We start from the raw sequence: 26,241 nt of genomic DNA, 5'->3' as shown, positions 1-26,241 counted from the left end.
ATAATCTTTAGACCATTAATTTACGGATGGTTAAGTTATTATACTTTATTACTTTTATCCTAGGACGAGAAGGATTTTTATACAGGACCTTTATATATATGAGATTGCAGATTAAATCTAAGAAGACACAAGTTGCTGTCAAGGTATCTGGCTTCTTCCTCTCAATAACACATAATAGCTTTATTCTTGAGGGAGAATAAGTTGCAAGATGGGTCTTAGCACCAGCAATAACACAGAAATTGCCTATAATAAACTGCAGCATTCTGTCCTTATTTGGAAATCAATTGAGCTTCTTTTTTTTTTGTTGTCTCACGCCTCTCGTCCTAACACGATTCATAATGGATAAAATAATAAAGGCCATCCCGTCTGTCGATTCTAACAATAAGCCAAGATATATATATATATATATATATATATACACTCTTTTTTGTAATAAAGAGTATTGGAAAACTGAAATCAAAATATCGGAATTTATCTTTCTGTAGACTTCTTTTTATTGATCCAGGTGTGACTGTCAGATTGTGACTATAGCTTGACACCCGCGGGAAGACATTTTTGTAGACACTGTTCTTAAAATCTGACATCTACAAACACTTTTTGTCAAATGTCATTTTCTATTTTTCACATTTTTGTCTTTATTCGGGCCAACAGGCTCGTTTATATTCGGCTCCCATCCTTCACGAATTCATCGTAAGCGAAATTCCTTTTTTTTTTTATTAAGGTGAGTTGATACGGGCTCTATCTTAAAGGAAATCGAATTAAAACATTCATAAATATCGTTTACAGATTTAATATAATCGATTTTAAATCAATTTTTATATTCAAAACAGTTACAGAAATTTAGTTTTTTAAGAAATCGACACGATGAAAACCGTCTAAACACAGAACTACTTTGGCTTTTCCATATAAATAAATCATAAAATATCTGAATATTCAGGCTGTTCCTGTTGAACCTAGATCAATATGTTTACTTTTTTAGAGGAGGGAGAAGTGGGTATATATATTCTGTACATTTCGATTCGAAAGTTGGGGTTTTTTTTTTTTTTAGTGACTTAGTGGTTTATGGATCACGAGTAAGCAGTTACAAAACTTGATATGTTACTCTTGTTTTTTTTTTCAATTCGCGATAGAAACAGTGAGTGGTAAGTAGAAATATAATGGGATGTTTACACCCCTAAACACCAACTTTTATTATCCATTCTTCGGATTACAAAATGTTAAAATGTCAAAAGTTGAAACAAAAATGGAAGGGAAAGACGATATTCACATATCAGCTTCTAATATATCAACTAGATTCGGGCCATTTGTCAGAAACACAATATTTATTTTTATTGTTTAGTTTATAAAAACGCAGAAGAGGGGTGGGGGAAAAAAAAGAATATTTGTTTTATTCTCCGTAAATCCCCTATTATTCTATGATTTATGATCACGTGTTATACCGGGTGATTTATGGTCACATGAGTAATAAGCCCGCATCACGTGGTGCGAAATTCTTGTCAGACATTTCTCCTACCGATGCAAAGAGAAACCCGTTTGACTTCGCATAACCATTCGTTGGCTTCCTAATCCTACAACGAGAAATCTAACAAGTTCTTCTTTCATTAATATTTTATAATATCCAAGGTTATTGGTGCTATTTGTAAAAAAAAAAATTACGAAACTGATTGAAATCCTCTTTGGTTCGAAATTAAATACTTCATGTAAAAGTTCAATGCAATTAATTTATTATTGTGAAATTTTGCAAGATGCAAGCCTTCAGCATATAAAATATAGAGAAGAGAAGGGTTTAATCTCCTTTTTTTTTAATTTTAATTTTTCTTTAAAACATATTCTTGTAAGACGATATTTATAAATTATTTAAGGCAAGTTCTACAGTAATTTTGAACGAAATGAAAAATTCCTATAGGAGAAAAACAGTGGAATTTAATGAAAAAAGAGAAAAAAAGAATACTTTTTCTATCGTCTTCTTTTTTTTAAAAAAAAAAAAAAATATTATTATTCACCGTGCGAAAAGAATTCGACTAATACTTTCTGGTTGCAGGTATTAACGGGATGCATGGTTTCCCTTTCCAAGTATTGCAAGTAATTAAATTTTTATTCTAAATGACACTATCCCGTACTATATTTAACCCGTCTTGTTTTCGTCACTCCAGAGACTTTACCATAATTAACGAGGAGGTCGTTTCGACAATCTTCCTACTCCTCTTCCTCCTCCTCCTTTTTCTTTCTTTTTTTCGATTTTTATCGATGAATTAGGTAGAGAGAGGATGATAAATCCTGCTTGTCTTAACATATACGAGACATGTCTCCATTAAAAGTATCGGACACGTTACAGGGAGGTCAAGACAGGAAATCGATGTGGATAACTCGGGTTTGTCTGCCCGGATGGAATCTCCTAACCAACGTCACGTGATGGATGAAGTCTTGACTTGTTGCAAAACTTGTGTCGAGATTGGCTCCGGGAGTTAACGAAATCACATCAAAGTTAGTTAGGACAATTTTTGTTTCCATCTTTAAGAAAAAACTTTTGATTCGATCCAGATGATGAGCCAAAAGAATATTGAACTGCCAATCATTTCTACGCTTAGAATTCTTTCCTTTGTTTTTATTTTTTAATTTATTTGAGCGGTTGTTTCGTCTTCTCTTACTCTCTTTCTAACGAAATAAAGCTTTAAAAATATATAAAAACAAAATTATTCCTCAATCTTAAAGTTCCTGCAACTACTTCAATAAGGATTTCTCCTTTAAAATCTCGGTTAATGTTACCTATGGTTTCAAAATGGCGGCTCGTCTCTGATTCTAGCAAATAGAAGAAAGGAAACAGTAACGTACGTTCTAATCTAACCTAACCTATTCTAATAATTTTCTTGGTAATAATTATGGTAATTTATTAGAATAGATTAGATTAGGTTAGAACATGCGTCCCCATTGTTTCCTTTCTTCTATTTGCTAGAATCAGAGACGAGCCGCCATTTTGGAACCATAGGTAACATTAACCAAAATCTCAAATATGCCAAACTTCTTACGAGGAATTCCGTTTCTTTTATCTGAAACATTCCCTACTTTAGAAGGATTATCCTGTATTCTCCATATTTTTTTTTTTTTTTCGGGAAAATTCAGTGTTTATACTTTCTTTTCTCTGTAGTCCTTTATCACACACTTCTTCATAGGATTTTGATTATTTCTCTTGTTTTTACTCCGCAATATATATATTGCCTTTTGTATATTATTACCGGATATTATGCGAATGAAGATGGACAGAGAGTGATAATGGACTTAAGGAGATTGTGATGTTGCATATTGTGTAGATGACAAACATGTGACAGCTCTTCCCGACTCATCCTTTTAGCTCTTAACATCAAACGAATGACGGAATTTCATATTGACACCATTTTGACGTTGATGCATCGATGTTGACGTCATTTTTACAAAACGAAAAGGAAGAAAAGATGGCGGAAATTTTCGATATCTTATCCTCCCTCCCCTCTTTTTTTTAACAAAAAAGAAAACACTGTTTATTTCCTCTCCTCGTTTTTTAATTAAATTAACGAATGGAATAGAATTTTGACACGTGATACTTAATTGAAGGCAAAATCGATGCTTGTTACATATAGAGACGCAATCTTTGTTCGAATTTAGGAGCCATAAAAAGTTACATTAAGAAGTGACTAGCTCTAACTGACTTAAGTTTAATTAAGATTGGCGATCCTTCCCAGTAATGAAATCGAATTTCCTTTTTCGCTCCTTCTTCTTTTTTCCGTCCCCTCATCTTCTTTATCCTCTACGTCATTCCGGGATGCAGAAATTGGACCGAATCTTATCTTGTCTGTTGTAATAGTAGGAGCTGCTGGAAATTAAAATGTTTTGCTTCAAAAAAAAAAAAAATCGATTTTTAAACATTTTTCTTTTCGATAACATTAATCATTCAGAGGAGAAATTGAATGTGGTATCACCTTAATAACGATTTACTTTCCATCTGCTCCTCTCTTGTAAAGTATTTACGAGAAGCTCTGTTGAATCGGAAAAAAAAGAAATCTTTAAGTTTGTAAAAGTAATAAAATATACATTCCTCGAGTAAGAACTCTTAGTTTTGTCTTCAATTTTTATACGATTTCCCCCCTTCCAGATTTTGTCGATTTCCTATACAATAAAACTTTTTCGAATCTAGAGAATAAAAACATAAAGATTTTACATAAAGTTTTAAATCTCGTATACAAATGTGTAGAGACTGGCAGAGGTTAGAAACTTGTGTTAACAAAATGCAACGTCTAGACACAAGCTTGTGTTCGACAGAGATAAGAAACACGCGACAGAATACCGAATAGCACCTTTAATAATCACTGCAGTAGATACATACAATATAATTCGGGTTAACGTTTACGTTATGAAGTTATGAAAGAAAATAAATCATCCCGTGAGAATTTTCTTTCTCCTTCCACTATAATGCTTCGTTTTCTTTTTGTACGTGTATAAATCATAAAATTATTTATTTATTTTTCTATATAAAGTAATTAAGTAAATAATATAGAATATTATAGTAATGGCGAGTCGTAAAATCTTGCATGGTATAGAGATTTATGATTTCGGTTGATAGCTTCGAGTTACTTTTTCTTTGTATATTGTTAAAATATGAGCTGATATTGCATATCACCTATATAAAGTAATAGTATAGGGCTACAGTAAAAAAATATTCTAGAAAATAGATTTATGTATAAGAGCCAAGACAGGAAACATTTCTCTCTGCACTTAAAATAAATTGGATTTTTAAATATATATTTATATAAAAGATATATATATATATATATTCATTTATTCATAACTTTATGCAATATTTTATTTTATTATCCTACATTTTTTATATAGACTATAGAAATTATATAATTTAAGCCAAATTAATATTAAATGGGCTGCGTCAAAATCTAGTCGTGAAATAATTCAAAATGAATACATCAAACCGAGTTTTTTATTTATAACAAGATGGAAATTTGAATTTTTTAAAAAAAAGGAATATAAATTAAATAATATAAAATAACGTAATTTACTTTATAAATTCTTATAATTAATAACGGACAATTTTTACTTTAATTAGGTTAAGTACTAATATATAGACATAACGATCGAATAGCTGAGATTGTTAAGACATGTCTTCTGGTGGATCCAGGATCGAGTACGGGCGAGCAACTTCTCAGGAAGTTTTCGTGGGCTGTATGTAGGGCTCATTTTGTCATATTTTAACAAAATAAATACGTAGAATGTTTCTTTACTAATAAAAAGGTACCTTAAATATTCTTATAGGGCTCGGAGTAAAATCCCCAACTCTTTCCTGGCGATATGTCCCAAATGTGTTGAGTCCCGTCCCTCACCTCCGGCCACCCTACTGTGGGTATGGCTAAATCTAGGATGGGCCTAGAAAGAAGCCTTTTTAGTATCCACAACGTATCCACTTCGTCACAATGCCGGGTTTCAATTTTTTATCATATTTTTTAAATTTATTTAACTTAAAATATATGCTCTCCACCTCAAATTAGTATTGCCCCTGTACATCATACTTTTCCTGTTAGCATTGGAGTCGTGCCGGTCATCTATCTAACTCCGTTCTCGAGATTAAGGACAGACACGTATGAGTCTACATTTTTTTTCAAATTGCAGCCCAAAAAGACGTAAATAAGAAAAAATAGAAGGAAAAAAACTAATGAAATTTATTAAAATATAATGTAATTTTAATGCAAAATATATCCATATAAAAACTAGAATAGTAAATAGATTAATGGATTCACTGGTTTTTTGTTAAATACTAGAACTCGTTATGTTAGAATTAACTTAGAATAAATCTTAGCAATCTTATTTTAAACTTAAATAAATAATAGGAAATAAAAACTGGCAATTCGTACAAATTCGAGCGTTTAATTTTTAGCTTTAAAGCGTATCCGACAACAAAGTAGATCAAGAGATACGTGACTGGGAAGTCGAAATCCCCTACAGCAGTTAGTTAATACCTTTTCCAACGAAAATATTAGATAAAGCTGCGAGAAATAAAAGAGTTTTGAAGATATTAAAGCTAATCTAGAAGCCAACAGCCATTCACTTCTCCGCAGTAAACACACGATGTAAATATTTGCATTGTCCCCTCCCCGGTTGGCTGTTTTTCTTCGCTCCTTCCTTATTCTTGATATATGCAAATAAGCTGTCAAATAACCTATTGAGGAATGATAATCATAGCCTAGAGTACTTTTATCGAACGTTCAATCTCTACGAAAGCAACTCCGACTCGTACTCGTGGTAAAGAGTGATGCTTGTAGATCCCCTTTTTTTTCTTTGATCCGGAATAATGAAATTCTCGATCGATATGTTATCCATTTCCGATATTTTATTACCGTATATTGTACGTGTCCAGACTCTAGACTCCCAAATATAAAAGGATGTCATGTCTTTCTGTTTTTTTCGATCACAGTCAACAGATTTGACTCCGGAAAAAACCCCGATTCTTCCCATAACAAATACGATTTTCCGCTACGATTTACGGGATTTTAACTAAGATTTATCCCTAGAAATATCACCGAATTCCTTTAGAAAAAAAAAGGGTTACGGATGTTCACGAAAATAAATTTTTTTTTTCCTCTAGTATTAATCCAGATTAAGCGATTCTTTAAAATCGCCCGATTGCTCGACTTCATCCCTTAGAGTGGAGACTAAATAAAGAAGGAAAAATGCTACACAATGGATTCCTTTAACAAAATAAATAAAGCTTTTAGAGTTTTATTTGTTCTGACATAGAATATAATCTGAAAGGGTGCTGAATTCCATCAAACTTCTGTAGAAAACTTTATTCCCTGGCATAAAAGGTTTATATATATAGGCTATAGAGAATACGTTCGCCATTTATAACCGGCTTAGAACGGGGAAGGGAAGAAAAATTTTTTTACAAATATTAAATAACGTAATTGAATGCGCTAAGATAAGTATTTGCTTTGGCAAATAGAATTTTTTTAAAAGTATTTTCGATCACGCAAAGTGACATTTAACACACGAAAATGTGTAAATAATGAATGAAGAGAGAGAGAGAGAGAGAGAGCGGACATCTGCCACGACAGTAAAAAATTAATGTGAAAAAAAAAGTTTATTCTTCTAGGAGTATTGTGTCAATATGTTTCATAATTAAGGTTTAATGCCCGCAGCTAAATGATACAAACGGATGAAATTACGAATACAAAAATCTCTTATGAGAAATTTAACATATCTGAGTCATATCTGCCGTTAAAAAATTGATGATAGAAAGTTAACAAAGTTCTCACAGCTAAACTGTGCTATTAATGCATTACGTGATTAACTTTCTTGCCTATCTCTGCCAACATCGAAAGCTTTTAAAACTTTATATAGGCAGACATAAAATAAATTTCCGTAGCTTTTTTTCCCCCTCCCTGTACCTTTTCCAAGTGAGACATTTAGGCGAAACGGTGTTGAACTTCTTAATTTATAAAATAATAATCAATGTTTCTGAAGAGATAATCACTTCAGAGCTATGAATTTCTAACGCAATGCATTATATATATATATATATATATATATATATATATTTTTTTTTTCTTCTACATATTTTTAGTTCAGAAAACTGATTATCCTCACTCAGGGACGATCATAAAGTTAACAATTTTATTCTATTTTAATTGTGTACAGAATTAATTACGTGGAGTAACTTCGATCCATTTTTTCTAACCTCTCTTAATTTTAGCCAAGTGGCTCTTTGCTCCTGCTGGAGAATTAATGATGCTGATATTAAACACCTGTTTAAAATTTAAAAATAGGAGAAAAGTTTTAATTTGTACAACCCTCGAATGCTTTTTTCCCCCCTTTCTTTCAAACTTAGACGAAAACAAGTTTTAAAGCAGCTAATTTATATACTTGTTAATGATTTCTAACTGGAGATTTCATTAAAAGTTATTGTATTTTTCAAAGTTTTTATCGTCATAAGTATGTTTGGAATGTTTAGATGGTTTCTACTTCTAGAAATGTTTATTTGTTGGAATTTCCAGGTCGTAAAATGACTATTTGAAAGAGGAAAACAGATTTTTATCGGGCATTCCAAGCCGAAGCGTTGGCGAAATATCCGTTTCTATTAGTCAGCAAGGTGAAATTCTAATCACTAAACGATAGATAAATTTCTGTAATATTTTTATCCTTTTTTTTTTTTTTTCTTTCTTTCTTACAGCCAGTCGCGCACACCTTCCCATATATTGTTAAGAACTGAAGAGTTGCAAAAGGTTTACGATCGATAAAAGGAGAAGAAGTTGCTACAAGGTGACTACACCTCTCCAAGGGGGTATTACTGCATCATCCACAGTAATAACCTTGGATTAGATGCCATTCCGAACACCTCCTGATTACTGCAGCCACAAAGTTGGTTGACTTAATTACTGTCTTAAATGTTCCGTCATTTGAGGGCTTCCTTTGAGAACATAACTTGTAACAAATTTTATCTTTTTTCCTCCTCCTTTACTTTTTGGGAGATTTAATGGCCTAACAAGATTGTCTAATGAAAAGCACCTTTTTTATTTTTTTCCTTCTTCCTAAACGTTAAATCCTGCTAGGAAATGGTTTTAGATTAGTGCAATGATTATAAATGGATTTAAATGGATTAAAGTTGATATTAGTGGACGAATAAAATGATTATTATATCCCTTTATTGGTGGAATTGTAATTGTTTTAATCGATTTGAAAGAAATGACAATTAAGCCATAAATTAATTAATAAAAGTGTAAACAGTTTATTAATTATTTTAAAAAAAATCTTTTTGATTTATAAATTAAGAGATTTTAAAACTCGGCGGTTTAGTGTTTATGTCGGATTTTTTAATATACTTTGAAAATTATTTATGGCAGGCACCGGTGAACCATTTTCCCGCCGTTTTTATTATTTACAGGAGAGAATCTTGTTCAAAATTATGGTTTAATAAATATAACAGATTGCTGGAAAATAAAACAGGGAAAATATCGATCTGTTATCACTCAAACGTGGCATCTTCTCCTACTTTACCTCTTAACAATACCCGCCGCTTCTTTCATCTTAAAATTTTATTCCTCCATTAATTATTGAAACTGCTTGGCATCCTTCCTAAAATCGTTTCTCGCCATCTATTGAGTTATTTTATAACTATAAAACTGTACTCTTTTTCTAAATTTATTTTTGTACAACGGGAAATTAACCGCGACCTCGTAGTATAAGGTTTTCGCAGTCTCGATTTTTTTCCCCTCCTCCCCTTCTCTACAACCGCAGTATCCATTCCTGCATTTTGATCGCTAACACCTGCATTTCGTCTGGTAAACACGGCAATTCTTTTTGCGTTTCTCGATGTGTCCCTGCCACTCGTTATCTTTGGGGATGAGAATTGGTCCCTGCACTATTATGAAAATCGATGCCACAGCCCAAAGCATTCTTTCTTTGACGACAGGAATTTTATACTTTGTTGGTTCCATTCAGCTTTACTTTTATATATTTTTGCATACTACAATACTTATTGCTAGATTATAATCTAGTGTATTGTAATATACGCTAGGTTGTGGTAATTTAAGATGAAAAAATCATTTAAAATCTCTCGAAATGTCATAATCCTATAGAAGAACTCTGTTTACAGGCTATCAAAACAAGATTATTATTATTATTTACCAATAAAACCTTAAATTTTCTTCCCCGCTTCTGAAGATCATATCCATTAATCTTGGTGTGCAAGAAATAAAGAATTTATTTAACTAACTAAATGGTAGACCCACCTCCATTTATATAATATAATAATAATAATAATCTTGCATGATTCATCTTACTGAAAAGTAGAATAAGGCAATATACTGTGGCTATTTTCTGTTAAATATACATACATTTACAATTTAAAAACTCAAACAAATTTAAATAATTTCCAACTTTGCATTTAACTTTTATGTAAATAAAATTGAAACATTTTTCAAATTTTATTTACATAAAACTTACTTTTTCTTCAAAATTTAATAAGTTATCAATTCTATACATCACTTTACAACAAATTTTTTAAAACGTCTATAAAATTCACAACAAGCTTCTTTCATTTAAATACTATCAACAATATAAACAACTGAATAATTATCATACCACAGATTTTATATATATATATATATATATATATATATGTTATATGAAAATCTTAATTATTATTTTTATAAATTAGAATATTTACATATTTATAAACAATTATTGATATATTTTTAGTAATACTAATAACAATAAAACCAAAAATTATTTACACGGAGTGCGGAAAATCCACGAGCTTTTTAAAGCCGCGTGCTCGAGATCAATAATTTATTATTGTTGTTATTTTCTTGAGAGTTAACTTCTGAATTTTTACTTCTTTTTTGTTGCGTCGTAGTAAGAAGGGGGCGGTTGTTCGTCCAACTGCTGATTAAATAAATTTATTACGATAAATATCTGAAAATTCGTAACTATAGTAAATTATTGAGATAAATATACTTTTCCGTCTTGAGCCGCTCCTTGACCTAATCGAAAATAAACTTGTAAGCGATAAAATAATCTAATATTTTCTTGAAAAATTCATAAAATAGAGAAGAATACCTTGTGTCGTCGGTTTCGAAATTCCTTCTAAACCGGGGTAAGGTGGAGGATCGTCGGTCTTAAATATGGTACTTTCTGTAATTTAAAATTTTAATAATTAAAAATTTCATGTATATTATATGTACGAAATATTGAAAAAATTTTAATGGATAATGTTACTGCCGTATATTGAACTCTCCTTATTTTAACACTTATCAATATAAATATATTTTTGTTCTGTATTTTTGTTTGGAGAATCAGTCAAATAAAAATTCCAGATTTTCTTGCTCTATTAAGTTTGAAATTTCATATTGAATATTACATGTTAATTGGAAATCCTCTCTTTATTTTCTATAGTATAATAGAGAAGGTAGACGAAACTTCAAAGAATGGAAGATGCAATTGTTTGCCTTGCCAACAGTTAATAACTGAGAAAATAACTACAAAATAATAGCATTATTATTGAGATTTCAATACTATAATTATATACTAATATATTTTTTGTATAGAATTTATATATTCCCAATAAGATGTTAAAGTATATTTATTCCTTTCTTTAAGTAGTAGTAATTTTTTCAGCTATTCAGTACAGTAGACCCCCCTATAACACGGGTTCATATAACACGGCAAAAAAATTGCGATTGTGTTCATATAACATGCTAAAAGAGAATCGTGTAACACGGTAAAATGCCATCGCCGACTCGTGTCGCGACAGGATTGGTCGAATCTGGACCAAGAGCGGATATTGTACAAACCGATGAATTTAAACGAGCACCAGACCTACTAAAAAACATTTATTATTCAACAGCCTATAAAAATTATATTTTTATTAATGATGTCGCCAAAGTTAAGTTATTTTTCTGAGAAAAATTCACCGATCAGGAAACACGTGTCCGCCATTCAATGAGCTGCTCCGCGATGAAAACAAGCTTAAGCAATGGCGTCGTCGAACGGTGCACACTCGGTAAGTAATCCTACAATTTTTTCTTTATAGCATAATTTATATGGATTATTCCCAAAAAATTATACGTGATTTGAATAATGAAACAAATTAGTCTAGAATCGAAATTTTATGGAAGAAAACCTTTCAAACAGCCATAGCCCCTAAACTGCACACGTGTCGGGCTGTGATTGGCTCATGTATTTAAGTGACTCGTACAACACGGATTCATATAACACGGAATGTATCTACCATGTTATAGGGGGTCTACTGTAGTGAAAAAAGCTGGCAAGGGCTCTTTCAAGAGGTTAAGACAAACAGAAAATAAGTCGAATAATTTTCAATTATAACAGTTAGAAAAAAAAGAACTTATTTTTGAGGTAGAGGCCAGTTTTTTAAAAAATTGTAGATGCCAATAAATAAGTAAAATCTTCATTAAGTCTGATCTCACTAGAGATGTGACGATCTACTCCCACTATCTCACCCTAATGTATAATCTCCAAAATGTAATAGATCAATATCAAATATATATATAGAAATATTCCTGTCAAACTCCAAAATTTTTGGTCTGTGGGGTCCTAAAATAAAAAGCAAAATACAAACCAACACATACACAGAATTTTGTTCCATTATTTGATATTTTTTGGAATCAAGACCTTATTAAATCGTTGAGAAATGAAAAAATGGATCTGTTATTGACGACGCAATAAAACAAATTCAAATCTAGAAGAAATTAGAAGTGTTAAATACTATTTTGTCTACTGTATAACTAAATGATATAATTGTAGATTTGTCTTTTATTACAGTTTATAAGTGACTTAGTTTTATTTCTAAATGCAACCATTAATTATCAAAAATAAGCAGAATTTACCATAAATAATTCATAATTTCCATTATTAAAAAGTATAAATCAAAAACTGAAAAACTGAAAATACATTCTGTAGATTTAAGAAACAATGTTGCTTTCTAATACAAATTTATATCTAAATATTCAATTAAATAATTAAAAATATTAGCACGATTGCATTCACGAAGAATCGTATTTTTAAATTATTTTAATCATCTGACTTATAAAATGTAAATAGACAATTTGTCAGATATAAATCTTTATTGTAAGTTACGACATATATCACAGCAATGTCATTTTTCATTCTGAACATTTGCTTTTCTACTGGTATTCTACACTTTATAAAGATGCTATAGAATGGTTTTTCATCCTCTGGTAAATCTAGTTTCAAAAGATTTGAAAAGAATTCATTAACATTTATAGTCTAAATTGATGATATACTGCAACTCTCCCGCTGACAAAGATCAGACCAAATAGGGAAGAAAAAAATTTGTAACTACTTACGGCAGAATATCAATACACTATATAATCATTTACAGAATTATATTAATTTAAACACAGAAAATAAACTGAATTTTTCTTTATTTAAATTAATTTCAAATTTGCATGGAGTCTTTTTAAGATTGCCGAAATGTAATCTTCAGAATATATGAGGGATGTTTAAAAAGTTCGTGGAAAATGTAAATAAAAAGACAGAAAATTGAATTTAATGCTTTATTTTTCAACATATGTTCCATTTAAATTAAATCATTTTCCCATATAGTGTCACCATCCTTCTAAGCCCTTCCAGTAGAAATCAATGCTCTTTGATTCTAGCCAGTGCACTACAAAATGTTTCATTTGATCTATTGATTGACAGCACACACTTTTAATATATTTTTTTTTTTTACATTTGGAAATAAAAAAAAGTCTGATTGGGCTAGATCTGAGCTACAGGAGGGTGCGATAAAATCTCCCTTGAGTATTCATGCTGGTAGATCTTGCAGAATGACTTGGTACATTATCATGATGGAACAAGATACACTGATGAATTTTTCCAGGTAATTTTTCCTTTACAGCTGCAAACAGTTTTCTTAAAACTGTTTCACAATAGGTTGCAATTATTGTTCTTTGATCTTCGATAAAATCTATGAACAATATGCCATCAGAATACTAGAAAAGTATGAGTAATAACCACTTTCTGGGAACTTTTTGAATGTCTTTCATACAAATTGTTAATAATATATTAAACAACTTGATATATACAAATCAGAATTTGGATGTGTTATAAATGTAGTGAAATACAATCAAGAAATATAATGCCGTTAAATGTATATTCATTCATTCAAACGCACATTATTCAAATATGCATTCAATGGTGCATACCAATTATTATTGAGCTTTAAATCTATTTCTATTTTTTACTTATCTATAATAAGATAAAGAATTATATAATACAACTCAGGCGTTTGTTAGTTTATTAATATATCGTTGGGCTTTGAGTTGTGTTATATTTATATATACACCCTCACCGGGGACAGCGATAGCTGGCCGAGTGCTGTAGAGGAGATGCTTATTGGCAGTGGACGTAGGAGTCGTCTTCAGCCAGTGCCGTTAGTAACCGTGGACGGTTATATTGAATTTTAAGTACATCTGGAAGCGATGACTGACTTGGAGTCTGGGTGGCACAATTGGTAGCGCACTGCACGGCAAGCGGAGGCTGCGGGTTCAAGCCCCGCCCCGGGTCAGTTATTTTCTTCCAGATTGTTCTAAATTATTTATTAAATTATTAAAAATTATAATTATTAATTTAGTTAAAAGATGGCACCTAATGCTTACCTCTATACCAAATTCATTTGTATTTATTATTTAATTATAGCCATTTATTAGCCCGATTATTTGTGGGCTGTTTTCAAGTTATTTCCCGGGTTGATTTCAGTTGCCAGTTTACCTCTGGCACTAAGTATTTAAATAATAAAGAAAAGCAAAAGTAATAAAGTAGCATGTTTTTAAATCGTTTTAACATAACATATAAAAATTTTAAGTAAAATTGCATTGCGGCTCAATAATATACTGTTTGTGGACTAACAGTGATTTAGAAGATACTATCTCGAGCATTAAAACATTTTATAGATTTATTTATGTTAATAGTTTATTATAGATAAAAATGGAAAAACAAAATACTGAGGTAGAAACTACTATACTTCATAAATGTTGAAAATATAAAAGTCACCAAACAACAAAATAATTGTATTTTTTATCATATCGTTTTGTTTCAGTTTTATTTATCAAATAACAATAATAGATACTAAAATAAATTTAAAAAAAATCAAATAAAAAATAATTTTAAGATGATATCAACTAATGACACAAGTTCAAGAATTCATGACTCATTGTAAGGAACTAGATCTTATTCAAGAAAGAGGCACTTCCTTATGTGGTAAAGATCTGACGTAGCGTAACGGTCAGGCTATCCAACAGAATATGAAAATTCTGTTTTGTTTATTCAATTACCTTCTAGAAAATGCTACATGAAAATTTATTTTACTACTGTCTGTTAACTTGAAAGTTATTTAATATTTTCAATTTTATACAAATGCTATTTTAATTGACATAAAACAGATTTCTACACTGTAACGTTTTAAAATGGAGCAATTAAATAAAAACGGTAACGGATTCAATTTTCAGTTTCAATTTAATTAACAAAATAACAGAAAGTGATGTTATTGTGTATAAACAAAGTAAAACATTTCGAAACCAAGCTAGGGAAATTGTTTTAAATGTGTATAATTATTTTAATCTCAAAACTCACTTTATAACAATGAGTGGAGCGATGAGTTTATGGTCAATTGGTATTACAATTACAATTATCGAGTCATTTGTCCTAATCGAAGACAAGACCGAACTATATACACAAGCCAAGATATTAATGAAATATATTTAATTAGATTTAATTAAATATAGTGAATTAAGTTTTAGAGTTTAGCTGTAGAAAACAGAACTTAATAAATGTCTGGTTTAATTTTTTTAAGTTTAATTAATAAATTTATTCATAAGGCTGACCCAGCAACAGAAAAATCTGTGGATAAAACTCATGTTCTATTTTTAGTTGTAGAAAATGGAAGATATTTTCACTTGTGATAGCTATTTCGTGGAGCAACACAGAAATACAATTCATAAATATATTTTCAATGGTATGTAAAATATATAGATTCTCAGTACTATGAATTTTCTTAATATTAATAGATTTCATAAAACTGAGTAAAGAATGATCAATTTGATATTTATTTCTTATAAATAAAAGTAAAAATTTTCAGACTAAACATTTATTATTTACCTTACTAATAATTAACAAATGATCCTATTTAAAATTTTCGTCGAAATAATGCTTTACTATATTCAAAATCGACAAAATTATGATCATATTCAGTAAATATAACTTGATTATCATATGGCTATCTTAGTATACAACTGTTAAATTGAAAAGAAATCTACATGTTTAGATTTAAATTATTTCTCATTAATAGTTACTCTTTCCACCAAACAACTGGTGACAAACACAATAAACATAATTTGGCATTTTGGGAGTATCACTCATGGCAAGATCCAGTATCATAAGAAAACTCTATTTTAACCTTAAAGGATAGTATCTGTGATTAATAAAAATGAAGTAGGATATTGTAAAGCACTAACAGAAGAATTCAACAAAAGAGATTGGCAGAAGAGTTGTAACAAAACACAAATTTAAGTTATTCTTACTAGTAAAGAACATTACCTAAAAGAGTGAGAAGAAAAATCTAAGAAATAAAAAAGACCGAAAAATATATGAAAAAGTCAATACGACAGTATTTGAATGGCTTAATCATTCGTGCAGTAAAGGATTTTCTATAAATGGTCCACAGTGCATGAGAAAGCATTGAGATTCGATTTTTCCACGCTAATAATGAATGGTTGGATAGATACACCAAAACCTTATTTTCTGTGTCATTTCTAATGAATGTGTAGCGACAAGGAAAAGGGTGTTAGGGACGGGAAAGAGCAACTCTGTATTATAACAGATTACCCTGACAAGAGATTTATAGGAACAAAAATGCTTTCAAAACTATTACAGACATAAACTATAAAAATTGACCAGTGCAAAGGTAGGACAATTGGCAAAGCTGATCATTGGATTACACATCAATCTTTGCAAAGAATAGGAACAGCCATTTGAAATCCATAATGCTTCAAAAAGTGCTATCATTGCTGGATATGTTGTAACATGTCAATGAGAAAGCACGAATGGCATGCAAAATAACCCTCTGGAAAATCATTTTATCGAAAAAATTTTAAAAGGTTGTCTCAAAAAAACCTCTCATTATAACTTCAGTATAATTTCAAAAGTTTACAGCTTGAAATTTTAAAGCTTCAAATATTTATTTCTTAAATATGAAATTATATTTTATGAATAATCAAATTAAAAACGTTTATATATCAAATTTTAGTCAATATATAAGAATAACGATAGAATGCACTCTTAGTTGAAATTCATTCTTTCATCATAAAACTCAATATTAATAGGATTTATCAATATAAAAATAACTTGTAATGGTGAATATTCTGCATCAGTGATATGTCCCAAATAAAACTGTTAAAATGGAAATAAAACTTTAACCACACATCTAAATACTTGCTAGTATGAAGTTTAAAAGGAATTGTCTCAAACATTCCATTTTCCATGTTTCTTTCATTTTCTTTGTAAACAGTTCATTATAGATATAATTTTAAATAAGTAAAATAGAAAAAATAGAATATTTGAGATAGAACCAACTAAACAGCATTGTATCAAAATACAAAATATCCATCAAACAACAGAATTTTTTTAGCATTTTGCTTCATTTCTGTTTTATTTATCAAATAAACTTAACCTAAAATAACCTATAAAAATTAAATAAAAAATATTTTAATACCAAAATGACATCTTGTAAAACTGGAAAAAATTCAAATTAACACACCAATACCAAAATTCCAGCAAAACATACAATTTAATAGACAAACTAATGTTTTCAATCTTCTTAAACAATCGTCGTCAAGTTTAACCTAATAGAATTTGAACAAATTTTTTAAACAAAAGAAGACATTGGTACAATTGGTTGCGATGTCGTGTGTAACAAAAATTGAAAAAAATGTAGGAAAATTGACATATGACATCTATGTACTGATTCAAAAATATTGTCCACACTGTGAGGGGATGGAGGAATCTCAGTTAAGACACTTTGTATAAGAACTTCCCAGCAGGAGAGATGATCTCTATGTCCTTAGTAATTAATGGCCATTGATATTCTGGCTGCCATATATATTTCCAATTTTTCAAAATATTTAAGATGAAAAAATTTCATATTGGCTGTAAGATGATAGATTTATTTAAATTGATCCAAATGTCATTCACCATTGCAAAGGATAGCTATCACTGCCTTAAAAGGCAGTGATAGCTATTCCTTCTTATGGAGAATGCTTGTTCTCTAAATTACAAGTCAAGGGTAGAGGTACTGATATATTCCCATTTTTTGTGAAGCTTGTTGTTCTTGATAGAAATACAATACAATTCTGGGAGATGTTTTTTTTTATTTAAAAGGTCCTTGGCATTCCTAAGGAAGCTATACTTAGTGGAGTTCCTTCTATAGGCAATTCTAATGTGGTTGGCTGTTGTCAGGTCTTTACAAATCTTTCTTAGTTCATGGCTGTATCTGACAATTATGTACAGTTAGGTGTTTTTGAACATCTGAAGAGGTTTCATATTTTTTAATTAATCCCTTGATCATGCTTGTTGGGTACCCATACTTCTTGGCAATTTGTTTTATATAAGCTACTATCTCCTTTACTCTGCCTAATATGTTAGAGAAATGTGAGCTTTTAACCAAGGCTATAAAAGCTGTGGTCTTGAACTGTATTGATCCTGGGATTCAGATGGGATAAACAGCTAATGGTAAGTAGGTTTTTATTTACTGTACCTTGGTGAAGATGTAGCCATCAGGCAAAGTTAAGAGAACATCAAGAAAGTGGGTTGATAGTTAGCTTTCTTGTTCAATCCAAAGGTGGAGGCCATAAGGGCTACCATTGATGTTTCTTAAAAACTGCTATATGTAGGGTCTTTGACACCAAATTATTAGCATATCATCAATATAACTTATCTTGTATATAAGACAATTTGGTTGTCATATACAGGAAGGATATCTCTTCTAGATCATAAATTACCAGTTCACAGATGCTGCTTGATATGAGGCAGCCCATGAGCATATCTATAGTTTGCTAGTAACACTCCTTCAAATAGGAAGAACGATGAGTGACAAACAAGGTACACTAGTTGGAAGATGTGAAAATGATGTTTTTGAGGATTGTAGATGTGCTTAAACAGGAAGTGCTTGTACTTTAACATGTGTAGTTTGAAAAAGCAGAGCTCAATCTTGATGAATGGTATAGAAACTCAAGTCACACATCATGATGTATTCATCATTAACCAAAGATGTTACCAAGTTGCTCCATTAGGGTTTTGGAATTCATTACAGTTTGGCAGTAGCTATCAATATTACTAGTTTGAGAAGATACTTCAGAAATTCATATCCTTATTGTCCACTACCAGTCAAAAGTGTTCCAGGTTTATAGAGTTTTGCAAAGACAAAACTTTAAGGTGTAAACAATGACATTATAGCTTCATGGGGACCAGGTAAATTTGAATTAGGAGGCCCCATGTGCAGTGTTAACTTCAGACATTTTTCTTTAAAAAAATTTTTTTGGGAATTCCTAGTATCCTCATTCATTATTTAACACGACATCTCGAAGATTAAGTTCTCACTGTAGCCTTTCAAGGAATCTTTTTTGTCTTTGCAAAAGTACATAAACCTGGAATACTTCTTTGACCAGTAGTGGACAACATTTTTAAACCAATACATATAAGTCATATATCAATTTTCCTACATTTTTCAATTTTTGTTACATATGACATTGCAATCAATTGTACCAACGATCTTTTTCTTTAAAAAATTTGATCTAATCACAATCATTGTTCAAATTTTTAAGTTAAACTTGATGATGACTATTTAAGATGATTGAAAACATTAGTTTGTCTATTAAAGTGTCTGTTTTGATGCATTTTTGGTGTGTTAATTTGATTTTAATGTCAATACCTGTCATATACTTAATGTTTGAAGAACAATTTGGTCAAGGGAGTCCATTATATTGTTAACATAAGTTACTTACCATCTGATTGTGGTGAAAAAAATACAACCGGAAGAAAGAAGCCAAACCCCATCCCTGCAGGGGGAAGGAAAACAACAGGAGGCACTTGATAAAGTGAATTAGTAGGTGGTGTATAGTAATATCCACTCGTTTCTCTTCCAGAAACTGAAATACAAGCTTTGTATTAAATTTTAAAAAACTTTGAAAATGTAAATAATATAAAATTTAATTTAACAATAACTGTTTTCATGGTAATGAATATTTTACATAAATATATAATATTAAGATACATTTATTAACAAAATAAAACCTTCATATTTTATTTCTAGTTTATGTTTAGAAATATATTTTATTTATTACATGAAAATGATTAAATATAACATTTATATTAAATGAATAAAAATAAAATGTCAGTATTTAACATTATGTAATCAAAAATGAGTTTGAAACTTTGATATTATTAAACAACATGTTATTTAAAATTTTTAAATGCAAATATACACATATTTTCATTCAGGGCCAACACAAAGTGGGTTCAGCATAATCCCCGTTATACCCTACCACACTTTAAAAAGGTTCCATGGACCACAAAAAGCTTATTGTAAATTTTGTGAGACCATATGCACATCATAGATTCAAATGCAGAATATGTAGTTAAAAAAATAAACTAAAAAATTACTAGTATATGCTGAATATAAGTTATAAAATAAGTTGTATGTAGGTATGTACTTGCACTTTATAAATAAAATAAATTATTTAAATACACTCAAACCTGTTTTTGTGCGGTCTTTTTTTGTGCGATTTTTTATATGTGCAATGTGTTTCGTGCAATTATTTTTGTGCAGTATACCAATTTAATTGAAATTCATATACCGCACACAAAAAATCACACAAAACAAATCGCACAAAAAAAGACCGCACAAAAACAGGTTTGAGTGTACAAAGTTATAAAGTTTAGAAGTATATATAAATGCTCTTTTTTGGCCCAACAATATTTTGACGTTAGTTTTGTGTTTTACTCATAAAAACCTTATTGACGCCAATATCATAAACTTTTATCTGACAAGAATCTGGTGTGAAAAATTAGTTATTTAATTGTATATTATAAAACAAATTAGATAGGAATAATTATTATAACTGAATCATGCAAAAACAATTAGATAGTAAGTTACTTGAAAACTAATTATGATGGATAAATTACCGTATATTTCTGCAGATAAGACGATCTTCAGATAAGACAAGCTATAAATTTTCATCAAAGTTTTATAATTTTAGCATACATCTGTCCTATAAGACGACCCCCAAACTATCAACGGCCTATGAATTTAGTTTAGATTGGCGATCATCATCTGGATAATAATACTGTATAGCGTATACGGAATTATGTCCTATTTGTAATTTTTCGAATGAACAAATTTTATTTTCTGCCTTGCTATTGTTGCAAACGTTTGCACCGATTCGGGCATTCGGGTAATGACCTTGATTATTCACAAAAACATCCTATGAGCTATGACATATCCTATTCTCTACTAGTAAATAATTACGGTTTGTCTGTTTTTTTATAATGGTTTTAATTTATATAAATTTCGATCTAATTTTTTTTTTATCTGTCTATAAGACAACCCCGGATTTTGGGGGTCGATTTTATGATTCAACTATCGTCTTATCTGCGGAAATATATGGTAAATAAAATTAAATACTTAGCATGCATTATATTTTCTTTACATTTTAAACGTACTTGGTATTGTCATTCATAAAATCTTGTATAAAATATTTATATCGATTTATTATTCGTTAATGTTATTTTTCATAATACTTTTTAAATTTTTTTGTATTTAACTTAGTATACAAAAACACTTTAATTTCTCTAAATAAAAGCTTGATCAAATATTGACGCTAGATAAAGGTAAACAGCATTAGACTTTCCAAAGAAACCTCAATGACTGAAAAATTTTCAAGAACATTTAAAGCTCTGCTTTATTATATGAGATCATACTACAAGCATTGAAACTTGTTTTAAAAGTGATTTCTTTTGTTAATGATTGAAAGAAAATCAAATATGACATCAGAAAATTTATCTTTATTGTTGTTTTCTTATAACTATGTTGAATATAAATTCTTCAGCCATTTTATTTTGATAATTCATAAAAACATTTATCAACATCACATTGCTTGTTTTGTAATACACACAAACAAAAATAGTAGTAGTGAGCAATATTTAACTTTTTTATTCTTTATTAAATCATAAGCTAATTCACTTTTCTGTGATCGAAGTCTTTCTACAAAGAAAGTTGATATGTCCAGAGCTAAATTTTATCTTTTAGCTTATCTAAATAAGTCATGCAACACTAGTAAATCCATATTTCTTTCATATGTTGATCATAAATTGTATTAAAACAATTAGAATAAATTAAATCAGAACTTAGGAGCAAATACAAAAATTTTAAATTACACAATTAAAAGTTAAAATAGACACACAGATATTGGAAATTATCTTGCGAAGGTAATATTTTTGAATAATTTTTACATCATTATTATAAGCATTTTACAAAGCTTACTTTTTTTCCAATTTCTGGATAATGACACTGAAAAATACATGAATTTGCATGTCAAAAAAATGTTTACAAGCCTAAGAATTTAAAATCAATAAATTCATGCATCCCTAGGTATCTATAATTTTCACAATGTATATAGAAATTTGACAAATATAGACCACAGATTAAAAAACAATTTCAATTTCTTTTGCTTACAAAAATAAATTCTCAATACATATTACATGATATTTGAAAACAACATGTAAAACAGGAAAAGTTATTTTATGGCAAATAAGTTATTTAAACATAATTCCTTACCTTAAAATACTAAATGTAATAAAAATAAAAATATCAATATATTAAATAAATCACATTAATCCGAGACAGCATCTTAATTAATCCTCTGGGAGTTGTATGGGGTCTGAAAGATTTCGGGCGACCATCTACAAATCTTTTTTGATAGACAAAATTTGTTTACAAGTCAAATTTGTTATATTTGAGATTTATATATCAACAACCTGAAACCCAATGTATTGATACTAAGCCAAATAATCTCCATAATTAATCAGGTTAATATTATGCTACAATTAATAATTAAAAACTAAATAATCTGGTACTAGAGGAAGACGTTAGGCACCATTTAGTCCTGCTCTGGGCTAGTTCTTTTCTTCCAACATGTTCTAAATTATTTACTAAATTATTATAATTATTAATTTAGATAAGAGATGACACCTAACATCTACCTCTAGTACCAAATTACCTAGTTCCTAATTATTAATTATAGCATAATATTAACCTAATTATGGTGATCGTTTGGCTTAAAAGATGTGATATGACAAATTCTGTGTGTAAAGTTTTAATAATCTAGTCAATATAACTTTTATAGATTAACTTATATTAAAAAAATATCAACCTTAAAACATGACTTTTTCAAACATAATATTTACAAAATTTTAAAAAATTATTTAGGATAACTTTCTTTACATTAATTTTTCAATTGCTATAGAATCTTATTTACAGTTAAAATTTTCTATATTTATAAATAATATAAAAATAGTTTAAATTTTTATATTATTTATAAATTGTCTTAAAGAATTGTTTAAAAAAAAAGTCTAAATATAAATACAGTGAGTGATCGGTTAACGAACAGATCGGTTAACAAACACTTTTGCAAAAGATTTTTATGATCGGACAATGAACACATGTTCGGATAACAAACACTTCACTGAACAAACATGAAAAGAAACGACAAAAGTAGCAAATATCGATTGATTTCCCCTTGTCTCCAGGTAACAATTCAAAACTTTTCGGAGCACGGGGACGTCGACATCGACACTCGACCTGATATATACTGATTGGATAGTATTCCTCAAACTTTGAAATACTCCCTTGTAATTCTAGCCTTTTATTTTTCTGACAGAAACAATTCTTTTATAGTATTTGTAACACTGTCGAGCGGGCACTCTAAGTTTTGCGTCGGTTTTTATTTTCAAACGGTGGAAGTATAATAGCAAAGGTAGAGAGTGGGCAGAAGATGTCTGATGTTGCTAAGTAGTGTGGCTTGAACAAATCTACAGTACAGTGCAGTTCAATCTTATCTAAGAAAGATACAGTATAATCAAGAAGACTCAAGCAGCTAAAGGACTAACAAAAATCACATCTGAGAAATAAAGAACATTGAAGAGCTCATAATGGAACCTGAAATGGATCTGATGACAAAACGCAAAGAACTCTTGAATGAAGAACACCAAGAAACTTGGCAAGATATGTTTTATTATGAAAAAGAGGTTTAATGCCGATATCTGCTATTAATTAAAGATCTTTTGAAAAAGTGGGGGAAGTCAAATCAATGGTCTTAGAATGGCATACAAACCAAGTTGAGGTTAATAGGCTTGGGATCTCTACGATTATAATGCAATTAATTACTTCTGAAAATCCTGAAGAAGAGAGAAAAGCAATTGACATTGGATAGATTCTTTAACCCCTACAAACGAAAAAAAAAACATAACTAACAAAAATGCAAGACTGTGTATATATGTATTTTTTATTATTACATATAAATAAATGTAGTAAGAAAGTATATATTTTTTATTTTTTGTGATCTCCAGAACGAATTAATCAAATTCCCATACAAACCTATGGTAAATTGATAATCGGTTAATGAACAATACATATTCGGATAGCAAACAAAGTCTTGGAACGAATTATGTTTGTTAACCAATCACCCACTGTACTGAATGATTATTATTATACAATTAGGTTTTATTTACAGATTTTAAATAATTACTAATTTAATAAAATGCATTTTAAAATGATAAGAAAATTACAAAATGTATAATCTGGTGAAACTTCAGAACAATTTAACAATATTTATAGTTCAAATATGCTTAAAAGATCAGTGAACATGTTTGATTAACATTATAAAAAATTTGCATAAAAACCTATGAAAGTAACTTGTTCAAGTACTATCAATCAATTTTATGTAATGTTAGTGTATAATTCATATAATCATACCTATTTTTGCTGCTTCTAACATAGCTCTTCCAAAATCGATAGCACCACCTTTTAAAAATTTTAGCTCAAAATTAGCTACGCCTTCCCAATTACCTAAAACAATAAAGAATTATTTCTATTAAAAGTTTATTTTAAAAATATTCATAAATAAACATTGTAAAAAACAAAAAAAAAAAAAAAATCCAATATAAAAGTCAATACATCCCAATCACTTTTATGGTTAACTCCTTTGTTATCAAAACCAGACAATGACTGGAATATTGTAACTTAATAATTGGAAAATACTAATATAGATAATCATATAATTAGTAATTTTAAGAATTCAGAAATGTTATACAGTTCAAAGAGTCAAAACACAATTTATTCCAATTAAACATTTTTCAAGATATTACACTGTACAGTAGACCCCCCTATAACACGGGTTCATATAACATGGATTTGTATAACATGGTGAAAAAATTGCAATTGTGTTCATATAACACGCTAAAAGAGACTCGTATAACATGGTAAAATGTCATTGCTGACTCGTGTCGTGACAGGATTGGTCGAATCTGGACCAATAGCGGATATTGTACAAACCGACGAATTTAAACGAGCACCGGACCTACTAAAAAACATTTATTATTCAACGGCCTATAAAAATTATATTTTTTATTAATGATGTTCCAAAGTTAAGTTATTTTTCTGCGAAAAATTCGCCGACCAGGAAACACACGTCCGCCGTTCCGCTCTGCAACGAAAACAAGCTTAAGCAATGGCGTCGTCGAACGGTGCACACTCGGTAAGTAATCCTACAATTTTTTGTTTATAGCATAGTTTATATGGATTATTCCCAAAAAATTATACATGATTTGGAAATGTTGAGTCAAATTAGTCTAGAATCGATTGATTTTATGGAAGAAAACCTTTCAAACAGTCGTAACCTCTAAACTGCACACATGCTGGGCTGAGATTGGCTCATGTATTTAAGTGACTCGTACAACACGGATTCATGTAACACGGAACGTATCTACTGTGTTATAGGGGGATCTACTGTACAATCATAAAATGTGAATATCTCAAAAAACATTTGATCAAATTAAACTGCATAGCATTTAGTTTGTTTTTCTGATTATTTTTGGATTTCTAAAGAAGCATGGAGTCAGTTGTTAGGTGAAAGACATTCAATTAGTTGAAGTTTTTAATAACCATTTAAATTTCCTATAAATTTGTAAAATTTAAAAAGAGAATTTTAATTATAAATATTTTATGGTATTACACTTTCTGTTAAAATAAACAAAACAAAACACACAAATAATTAAAAAGCTGATTAATACTGGAAATTAAATAAAGTTTATTGAGTAATGTTTTTTTGTTTTTTTGGTTGAATTTTAAGTCATTTTCAGCTTATGACTACCTTGCATTGCATTTTGGAACAGCTTTTAAAAATATATTCAAGATTATAATATATATAAATACACATTAAACAATTAACAATTTATGAAACATTATATATATATCTACTTTTGTCAGGGATGGACAAAAGTAGGTTTAAAGTTGTTCATACAGAAAAAGACATGCAGTTTATGATTATTGCTGTAAGTGTCGGAACTATGGACCTACGGTAAATTTTCCATGACGTCATAGTTGTCGCCTTGTTG

The 26,241-nt window shown here is 29.7% G+C and overlaps 1 protein-coding gene across 2 annotated transcripts in view; it reads right to left on the bottom strand.

Annotated features, from left to right (window-relative positions):
- Positions 1-10,113: 10,113 nt before the first annotated feature.
- Positions 10,114-26,241, bottom strand: part of LOC136987639 (WW domain-binding protein 2-like) — a 28,432-nt gene continuing 12,304 nt past the window's right edge. The window contains exons 4-8 of one of the 2 annotated variants that reach the window (XM_067285388.1): positions 24,602-24,694; positions 19,575-19,718; positions 10,594-10,668; positions 10,492-10,517; positions 10,114-10,416 (exon numbers count right to left, since the gene is read on the bottom strand). In XM_067285388.1, the coding sequence (XP_067141489.1) occupies positions 10,366-10,416; positions 10,492-10,517; positions 10,594-10,668; positions 19,575-19,718; positions 24,602-24,694 (389 nt within the window). In that variant the 3' untranslated portion in view covers positions 10,114-10,365. Of the gene's footprint in view, positions 10,420-10,491; positions 10,518-10,593; positions 10,669-19,574; positions 19,719-24,601; positions 24,695-26,241 lie in introns of both variants that reach the window. The other variant, XM_067285387.1, reaches the window with a different exon arrangement.

This window comes from Centruroides vittatus, unplaced genomic scaffold, assembly GCF_030686945.1.
Source record: "Centruroides vittatus isolate TY-2023 unplaced genomic scaffold, ASM3068694v2 scaffold_2569, whole genome shotgun sequence".
Classification (NCBI taxonomy): domain Eukaryota; kingdom Metazoa; phylum Arthropoda; class Arachnida; order Scorpiones; family Buthidae; genus Centruroides; species Centruroides vittatus.
This window is presented reverse-complemented; position numbering and strand designations above follow the sequence as displayed.